The 10,375-nt window shown below is 39.4% G+C and overlaps 1 protein-coding gene across 1 annotated transcript; it reads right to left on the bottom strand.

Moving 5' to 3' along the window:
- Positions 1-317: 317 nt before the first annotated feature.
- ren (renin) lies at positions 318-5,723 on the bottom strand. The gene is made up of 9 exons (XM_039801159.1): positions 5,477-5,723; positions 4,886-5,033; positions 4,276-4,399; positions 3,718-3,836; positions 3,400-3,596; positions 2,684-2,806; positions 2,428-2,569; positions 2,213-2,311; positions 318-875 (listed from the first exon to the last, which is right to left on the bottom strand). Exons 1-9 carry the CDS (start codon positions 5,551-5,553, stop codon positions 714-716), a joined length of 1,191 nt encoding a protein of 396 aa, XP_039657093.1. The 5' UTR covers positions 5,554-5,723; the 3' UTR covers positions 318-713.
- Positions 5,724-10,375: the final 4,652 nt, after the last annotated feature.

Below are 10,375 nucleotides of genomic sequence, written 5' to 3'. Positions count from 1 at the left end.
GTGGGGTGGGGTGGGGTGGTATTTGTTAAAGGAATACGCCACTGTTTGTTGAAATAGGGCTTATCACGGTCTACCCTGGCTGTAGATAGGTGGGCCAACGCATTTTTTGTCTCAGTGCAAGTAATTAGGTTGTTTTTTTGTCTTTTGTTGGCTCACTTTTACTCACAACATGCTAACCGGCAACATAGGATTCCATTCACTACGCTAAGCTAACTAGTGGCGGCGCTGCCGGTGTTGCACCGGACTAATACAATGCATGCACAAAAAATGCATTGGCTCACCTATCTACAGCTAGGGGAGACCGTGATAAGCCCTATTTCAACAAATGGTGGTGTATCCCTTTAAACAAGTAAACAAGTTTATTCTTGTTACGTAAGTACATACAGGTATAGATTTCTACTGTTGCATTATGATAATTATCAGTAGAGTCTCTCTCATGCACGCACACACACACACACACACACACACACACACACACACACACACACACACACACACTGCTTATAAGGTGTTCAGTGCAACTGGTGCAAAAATATTAGAAAGTAGGATTTGCAAAAAATGGGCTTTGGATATTCCTGAATGTGCACAACATTTTTATAGCCAAAACACAAATTGTCTTAAAAGCAACTAAAGGGAGGACTAGACAAAGAGGAGATGGCAGCAAAGATAGAGAAAAAGAAAACAGAGAAACATGGCTGACGTTTAACTTTCCATCAGACTGCTGTAGCAAACCCTATCCGATTATTGCGACGGTCAAACTCTGTGTAGTAGCGGGCAATGAAGTTGGCTCCCAAAATCCAGATGGGACCTGTAGGGGGCGGCACATCCAAGGCCCTGAAGGTGACAGTGCAGACGTCCCCTTCAATGTGTGATTGCTGGAGCCACAAAGAAAAGTCAATTTCATCATAAGCCAAACCATAACAGTAACATATTATCAGTAAAAGTAAAGAAAATATTTCCAACAAAATGTACTATAAACTATCACACGTAAAAGTATATGAATAACACCCTCATTCAGCCCCCCTGGGTCCTGAGACTTTTCCTTTTTTAAATCTTATACAACTACAACTATCACTCATTCTTATCAGTACATAGTGATCCTATATACATTTCCCGCAAATGTACATAGCAACTTGCGCATGTCTAATCTGCCACATAATTCAAAACACTTGTGTGGTACTATATGACAACATGTTTTATAGGCTGATCATATGGTTTGCTCGTAAAAACAAAGTAACGGCATCTGTAAGAGATTAATACAATATTTCCATCTGAAATGTAGTGGAGTAGAAGTATAAGTAGCAGAAAATAGAAATACTGAAGTAAAGTACAAGTACCTCAAATATGTACTTAAAGGTGCTGTAGTTAGGATTGTGAAGATCCAGGACTTAGCCAAAAACTTCTCAGTCCCTCTCTGCTAAAGCCCAAATGGTCTCCAAAGCCCCTCCCCCCACAGGGGAGAATGAATGCGTGTGCATGAGCAGTGATTGACACGCAGTTAGACACCCCCCCTGGCCCTGATTGGTGCATCTGAACAGGGAGCGGTGGATTTTTGCAAATCGCACTACAGGCTGTAGGTGGTGCCAGAAGAGCCGGATTTTTTTTAAATTACCTGCTTCATGTAGTTCTACTCAAACATAGGGTCAGTTTCAGCAAATATGCTAGAAAGTTAGTTTTATAAGTCTTACCTACTGCACCTTTAAGTATAGTACTTGAGTAACTTATATTCCACCATTGTAAACCGCTATAACAGTAACATATTTAGAGCTCTCAGATCCTTTATATAAGTAAAAGTAGCAACACCACAATGTAAATATAATTTGTTACAAGTAAAAGTCCTCCATTCAACATTCTACTTGAGTAAAAGTACATAAGTATTATCAGCAAAATCTCTACAAAGTATCCATAGTGATGATGTCCTCTTTTACCCCCCAGGGTCCTTTCAAAAAAAATGTATGCAACTACAAGTAGGATAATATCATTCTTATCGGTGAAAAGTGATCCTATATAAATCCCAGCATATGTAGCAACTTGAGCAGGTCTAATCAGCCACATTACCGGAAACCTGTTTGTTATTACAACATATTTTGTAAGTGGATCATATGATTTGCTTGTAAAAACAAAGTAGGTGGAGTACTTGAGTAAGTGTACTTGATTGCGTTCTACCACTGCATGTTAATAAAAATGATTCAGTATTCATTATCCTGCTTACCCATAAGATGTAATCCTCCTGAGTGAGTGAGTATTCTTGGCCACCCAGGTGGAAAGTCACACTGGGCAACGACTTGACAGTGTTGCAGTTGACTTTGTACTGATGAACAACACACATGAAAGGGTGATGACAGGTCATGAATTATTATTATTATTATTTTTTTTTTACAGACAAACATTTTTGTGGGAAACCATGTTGCGTGTGTGAAAACGTACTCCACTTTCATCCAGCTGTGCTCCGATGGTTTGCATCAGCACGGACACAGAGGAGGCTGGGCCTGTGATGTAGGAGGAGCCGGTGTCAATCACAGCTGTGCAGCCCTCTGCACAAAACATAATCTCCATCCCTACAGAAACACTGAAAGAATAAAAGAAGAGGTGGAAATTAAGGCATGTTTCTGAATGGTGCACACGCACACACACACACACACACACACACACACACACACACACACACAGGCAAAATTCTTACCCTTTCATGGTAACTTCCCATTTGCCCGTCTCTCTGGTGTCCATATAATTAAAGTTTCCAGTGTAGTAGTTTGGGTCTGTGCCACCAAGGACCAGCTCTCCACCTGGGGAGTGTTTTGGGTCCCTGAAAACAATAAATAAATCAACCCACTTTTGCTGTGCATATTCTCATTGTCACTGTTGAAACTGCGATTTTGGTGATTTTCATCTATGGTAACATGCTCCCTCAGCTAAAGTGTAGCCCTATGACCTCTCATTCTTCAGTTTTCCCCAGAACTTCCCAGGGAAACATCATCATCTATTTTCAACAGTTTTTCTCTGGACAGAACTGAACGTAATAAATTGAATATTTTCTCAAAACACCCTCTTGTCTCACTTAGATCCAAAATCAGCTCATATGATATAATTTATTTAATAATAGTCAAGATAAAAACTTGAGAATTAATTACTTGAGAAATGTAGAGACAATATTATCTATTTTTTTTTCATTTATCAAATTCAAGTCTTGACAATAGCTACGTTTTCTTTTTAATTCTCATAGTTGTCTCAGTCAAAACAAAATTACCAAAGCATAATCTATACTTTCTTGCTAATAGCTAAATATATTTTCTTCCAATTCAATTCAATCTTATGAATCTAAATTACGTTTTCTCTTCTGTACAGATAACTCATACAAAATGACGCAGGAGCTAGAGAAGGTCAGTGGACTCAACCCACCTGCTGTAGTAGACAGAGAACACCTCTTCCTTGAGGACATGCTGAGACATGATGCGGTCAAACACAGGAGTGATGCCATCGATGGCCACGTTGGGGTAACCCATCCCCAGAACACCATCAAACTTGGCAAAGATGAAGGGCATGGCAGATAGAGAGGTTGCTTCAGCGAACACCTGCACCACAGGGATACCACCCACCTGCATGTAAAGCGGAGGGTCAAATGTTGGATGTGCAGTCTGTGAGAGGAAATTAAAGCAGCAATTTCCATTAAAAATTAATCTAGTTTATCTTTTTACAGGGTATTGATTACAAACTCACCACGACCACATCCTCGCTCAGAAAACCCCTGACATTTCCAGAGGCATACTGGATGGAAAATCCGGTTCCATTCTCAACATAAGTCCAAGATTTGGAGGCATCATACCTGTTGTGGGTGTCTAAAAGTTCACAAATCATTTGACCCTGTAAAAATGTGTTGTAATACCCTGCATCTGGGAAGCTTAATTGAGATATGTTTCCTCCGACATATAATTAAGTTGAAAATAGCATTTACTCAATTTATTTAAACTTATAATAACAGGTAATGCAGGTAATGTACAGTCAGTTTTTAGAGCTTTTTTGTTGAAACAGCTGCCTGCTATGGCCAAAAATGTGACTATGAGACCCATGAGAGTGATCCAAAACAGTAAAGTTGTTGCAGACAGTTGCTGTTACAGTAAGGGCTGGACAGCTAAACAACGAGCTGAAACTCGCTATGAAGCTTCATAAAACATCGAGGGAAGCTGCAGATTCATGTGTTCATAAAAATATTGATTATTGCAGCTTTAAGTAAATGTCATTATCCGGCTTGTATGTGTTATCCACATGGACACTTACAACAGGCAGTGGAGAAAGGTGAGCAGCTCTGCGAGGGCACCCACAGGTTGGCTGAGCCTGTGTCAAACACCACGTTGAACATCTGGGCCGGAGAGCCGATACTGATTTCCCCAAAGTACTGAGTCTATTAGGGATTAACAGTAAAAAAAAAATACATTTCTGACTTTCCTAAACCAGCTAATTCCTATGCCATTTTAATGTTTAATGTCAAATTCAATTTGAGGGAATTAAATACCATGTAAATACCAGCGTATGACTCATGCACAAAGAATATTATTATTAAGTATGTATTAATCCAAAGGCGATTGGATCTGCTGTTTTACTCTTGAAGAGTAAACTCTTAAGTCTCGTCCAAGAGACTTTTGAATGGCTGCTTTAACCTTCAAGTAGTCTGTATTTGTGTTTAAGACTTCAACATCAAGTTTATCAGTTACTTTTGACTCAGTACATTTGGATTTCCTACCAAATGCTTCATAAACACATAACTAATAAAGATAATTACTTGACTTTTTCAAGAGCCTTTCAAGGAAACTAGGGATGCTTTAGATATGTGAAGGCAGAACAAAAAACACAGAAATGTTCCTTTAAATATATAATAAACAACACTCACGTCCAAGTAGTTGGTAAGAGGTGTGGGAACAGTCCCGTTTTTCTTGTCGTCTGTGCTCTTCTGGGCCAACTCAGTCAAGATCTGCTCTGCAGAAATGCTCATCTCCCTCAGTGTCTCTCTGATAGATGGCATTTTCTTCAAAGAGATTCTGGAACAGAACAGACAAACACATGCCAAAAGTCATCTTCAGGTGACAGAAACTATATGACCTGTGCGTGATGACTGAAGAAATGCTATAAAGTTATGTGAAGTATATTTGTAATGCTATATATCTGATGCATATGGCTGGTCATCATCCCAGTATAACAATGAGCCTTTAATGGAGCACAGACTGCTTTGCTCTCAGTGCCTAGCCAGAAAAATGAACAAAAACACATGTTAAGCCAATACTGAAGACATGAGCTTTTATAATGAACCAATAAAACACATTTATTTTCCTGTCCTTATTGGTTTCGTTGTTTAGTGTCACTATTTTGCTGTCACACTTTTTCTCTTATGTGAATGCAGTTATACAGTAAATCCTCACTGCTGTACTGTGTCCTTGTTTCTTCAAGCCAAACAGGTAGGTATATAAAGGAATAAAGTTCTCACCTTCTTAAGGCATGGCTCGCGGTCACTGCTGACGAGAGAACAGCCAAACACATGCAGTAATTCATCAGTGGTGCCATGGTCAATAAAGACCAGCGATGAAAGCTGTATATGTAAAGTTGATGGTTTTGTGAATATTCCAAGTTTATTAAATCTGGGTAAATAAAAGCTGCCTCGCTCTCTCTCTCTCTCTCTGCTGTCTGGACCCTCAAATCCCTTTATACCATGTCCTCTTCACTGTGCTCTCACCCTTGGGCCACTGACTCGAGTGGGAGCTCTGCTGGAGGTGACCACTTGAAAACAAGTTCTACTTCCCTCCTTCCAACCCCCTCTACCCTTCTGCCTTGGTCACACAACCCTCACTGTGATAAGCAAGACCCACTGAAAGGTCTAAACTTTGACCTCTTAAAAAACATTGAAGACAGAAAGCAGGGGTTCCTGAGATTCCTGACGTTGGTAGGATGGACACCTTCTCTGCAGGGCTGTGAGAAGCTTTAGAGGGATTGAAAGATGCTCTGAGCTGTCAGGGCAGATTAGTTGGATGTTGCTCATTAAACTCAAGTCATTTAAAATCTCAGCTGCTGCAGACAGTGCTCTACAAACATGTACTTTAAAACATAATTTATTTAATCTGTTGATGTATCCCTTTCATTACATGATGTTCTGGTTTTTAAAAAAAAATGGCTGATTTCATAAACGTGTTTAAATTTGAATAAAACAATGTGGATTGCAGTTTGTCCTGCAGTTGATAACATTTTGTGTTGTCTCTTTTTCCCACAGCCATTGATTCCTTATCTGTAAAGCCGACAGGTTTTACACCTCTCTGTTGACCATCTGCTCGTGAATTCTCTCCTCATGCAAAGTTCACTGCAGCTTGTGCACCACTTCAGTATTGATTCTCATATAAACAGGCAAAAAAGGGGAAGGATGAGACACATTTCATTGGCAGGAGATGGGGCCCATGTTGAGTGTGTTGTGCAGTGCAGGAGATCGGCAGTGTGCTGTGTTATCGTACCGTAGCTCTTGATGCGATGCTCAGGCTCAAAGATTCTTAATGCCTAGTCATTCTGTGCTGCTTCTTACTGGTTTTTTTTTTTACCACAGGGAGAAATCCCAGTATCTGGCCTGTCAGGTTGGGGTCATGTTTTGGTACTGTACCGACCACCCAGTCGAGCCAGGAGATATGTGGCGGTCCACGTCAGGCACAAGCTCAGACAGCCAGAGCAGAGGTCAGAGTCTATCTGGCAAGATACTCCCTGTGAGAAAAATGATACAGTGGTTACGCACAATTTAGAGGCAGTCATTACTTACAAATGCAACAACACTGTATTGCAGCAAGATTGAATAATAATTTGAACTCTATGATTTATGTGCAGTGGCTAGTGTTTACTTGTATGCACTTGGGAACATAAAGCATTAAGATGACCTGTATTTGACCTGTTTAAAAAAAATCAGATTTTTTTCAAAGCAGTTATAATCAATATTTTTATAATAACAATGCATCAAATGACAATGTGAAAACAATGTTTATCACTCGTAGTGATGAACCTACAGACAGTGGTGGAATGTAACTAAGTACATTTACTCAAGTACTGTACTTAATTGAGGTACTTGTACTTAACTTAGAGTGCTTTCTTTTCATGCCACTTTCTACATCTCCTCCACTACATTTCAGAGAGAAATATTGTACTTTTTACTTCACTACATTAATCTGACAGTTTTCACCAGTTACTTTACAAATAAAGATTGTTGCACACAAAACACATGTAGTTTATAAAATACAATGTTTTATTATAAATTAAACTACTCAACAACATAACAGCCTACAAGTACAGCTGAAATGATTAGACAAGATTAAACATAGAACTGTTTGAATCGTTTCCAGTTTCTAAAATGTGAGGATTTTTCAGCATTAAGTATTTTTACTTTTAATACTTTAAACACATTTTCATACATACTTTTACTTAAGTAACATTTTTAATGCGGGACTTTTACTGTAACAGGATGTTTTTATAGTGTAGTATTAGTACTTTTACTTACGTAAAGGATTTGAATACTTCTTCCACCACTGTCTACAGAGAATCATAACCTAAATCTGTATCTCTCCTCGGCTTTATGGAGCTTTAGAGCGAGTTTGAGCTCATTGTTTAGCTGTTCAGCCTGCAACTTTACTGTTCTGGTTTAGCAGGCTGCTGTTTGCAGTGAGAAAGCTCTAAAATCCACTGTACACTACCTGCTCAGCACCAAACAGCAGACAGACAAAGTTAGCAACTAGTTGGTAAAGAAAGTCAGATATTTCCCTCAGGAGTTGGTAAAGACCAAAAAGGAGCGAGAAAAAGGGACTTAAAGTGATGGTTCGGAGTAATTTCACCCTAGGGTCCTTTGCACCATGACCTCGAGCCAAACACTCCCCCAGAAGCTTTTTTCACCTGGGTCTAACATTGGGAGAGTTAGCGTAGAGTAGCGTTATCAGCTGAATAGCTTAGCGCAGGGGCTAATGGATCCGAAGTGTCTCTTAACATTACCCCACTAATAATGCCCGAAATGATACCAAACGTCTACAGTAGTACAAATAGGTTATGCACTCATAAAACGATGGATTGTAAAGTTTGTAAGTACACCAGAAGTTTATGTAAATAACACTTGCCTGCTGGCTTCTGCTCTCTGCTGTTGTTGCTGCTGTAAGAAGAGTGCTTAGGGCTGTCTACAAATTACAACACCGAAAAGAGATGCAACAAAAATATTTATTAATTTAACTTATTTTTTAAAGTAACTGCTGTAGAATAACTAGCAGGAGACAAGTTATAATTGAGGTAAGTTTGGAGACATTACCTTATTTAATCATTAAATTAATAAATATTTTGTTGCATCTCTTTTCAGTGTTATTTACATACACTTCTGGTGTACTTACAAACTTTAAATCAAACTTCAATGCTGTTGTTTTTTTTTGAGTGCATAACCTATTTGTACTACTGTAGACGTTGGTGCGGTATCATTTTTTCGGCCTTAGTAGGGGTAATGTTAAGAGACACTTCGGATCCATTAGCCTCTGTGCTAAGCTATTCAGCTGATAACGCTACTCTACGCTAACTCTCCCAATGTTCGACCCAGCTGAAAAAAGCTTCTGGGGGGGTGTTTGGCTCGAGGTCATGGTGCAAAGGACCCTAGGGTGAAATTACTCCGAACCATCACTTTAACCAGGAGCCAGATAGCAACTTAAAAAGGTGACGATATGTCAACGTTGTGTTCACAACTTGCTGCTGCTGCCACCAAGTGTCCAACAAAAATTGCAGGTTTAAAGCGGTAATAACTGATAAAAGTACTAACTTTTGTGGCCTCTTGGGGAACAGTGGAACAAGCTGTAAACACAATATTTTTTTATCACCTTGTCCCTGTGGCAAATGTGTTACATGTTACACATCCAACAGACAGCTAGTGACATTAGCCTTCATTTGGAGTTGTGTTTCTTCACACCTACTCCCATAGGTCCCAATAATCAGAACTGGGCTTTTTCCGAAGTTTTTGTTCCTTTTTAAGTTTTTTGTTGCTTTTTTCAACGCTTTTTTTGGACAACTTTTAGACGTTTATGTCACCTTTCTTTTTAGTTTAAAAAAAAAGTTTTTGGTGCCTTTTCTGAAGTTTTTGGCGCTTTCTCTTTTTTGAGAAAAAAAATGAGTTTTTTTTAAATACGTGCAGAAATCCTTCCTAGATAATTAGAGATCTCAACCCCCCTAATGTTGAACCCAAAATTAAGCCCTTCCCTACTCCTGAGAGAAAGTACAGATTTTCTTAGCTGCCTAATGCTCCACCATGTTCACCAGCTTGTCGCTTACTTTGTCAATGTGCTGCCTGGTGCTGGGCTTGTAGCGTACAATGGACTTATCAGAGCTTTGTCATTAAAACGTCAAACCAGGCTAGGGGGCAAGGGGCTAAGAAAAGCTTTGTTGGATGATAATTTCCGTGGGTTCATCACTATGAGTGATCCCTTTCACATTACACATAGTCATTTGATCCTTTGATAATATAAAAATATTGATTAGTGCTGCTTTAGGATAACACATTTAACTCAATAAGATGCCAGAATACCTGCTCTGTCAGTCTGTCCTACAACTAGGCCTTACAGGCTGGTTTTGACAGCACATTTTGGTCAATCTCACAGACATCTGACTCTTGACCTGCTTGGCTAAAGTTTCTTTCCCACACTGCCTGGAGGGACCTATGCGTCACTCCTGCCTGGCCTCCCACCTTTCCAGTGAGTCCACTCCAGTGGTGGGCATGGGAAATGTAGAAATCCTGAAAGATGATTTATTTGAGCTTCATATGGTTTTTAGTGTCCTTGAAATTTTCTTTGTGGTCCATGCATAAAGTCATAACTCTTTGATTGGCTGTACGTAAATCTTCATAAGTAATAACTTCCTGTGCATTAAACAATCTAAAGTGTGGCTATTAAAGAGTCAGCTGTTGATTAAGGTGCAACAGACCACACCTCAAATGAGTTCCTGCTGTAGGACACACATGAGAGGCAAAATTCACATGGGAAGGATCTTAAATTTGTGAGCTGTCTATCATGATAAGAACGATATGAAGCAGAGCAGTGGTTGTTTGCAGGAAATGAGACTTGAGGGAAGTTATCACTCAAACAAACAAGCCTGACTCACAACGCTACAAAAGCTCAACTTTAGATAAAATGACCAGCTGGTGTGAGCCGCAAAAATGTGTTGTTATGTTTTTGGCTTATTTCAAAGGAGTTGCTTCATACAATTACATGTACAAAAAGATTTCACTGATTCTATGCTTAGTTATGTTTTTGAAGCCAATGAACTCCAAATTAGAGAAGATGAGACTGTGATTCCATCTGGAGACAATGAAAATATGTGGGACAGTCTTCACAACAGGAGGTCA

The sequence above is a fragment of the Perca fluviatilis genome, chromosome 5, assembly GCF_010015445.1.
Source record: "Perca fluviatilis chromosome 5, GENO_Pfluv_1.0, whole genome shotgun sequence".
Taxonomy (NCBI): Eukaryota; Metazoa; Chordata; class Actinopteri; order Perciformes; family Percidae; genus Perca; species Perca fluviatilis.
Note: the sequence above shows the minus strand (reverse complement) of the source record. Positions and strands in the feature narration are given on the sequence as shown.

Bases quoted from the DNA above. Each gene is read 5' to 3' on its own strand.
- ren (XM_039801159.1), bottom strand. From the start codon at position 5,553: ATGGCACCACTGATGAATTACTGCATGTGTTTGGCTGTTCTCTCGTCA. The intron at 3,597-3,717 runs GTGAGTTTGTAA...CTTTACATGCAG, and splicing joins TGAGCGAGGATGTGGTCGTG to GTGGGTGGTATCCCTGTGGT. The intron at 2,570-2,683 runs GTAAGAATTTTG...TTATTCTTTCAG, and splicing joins TGGGAAGTTACCATGAAAGG to TGTTTCTGTAGGGATGGAGA.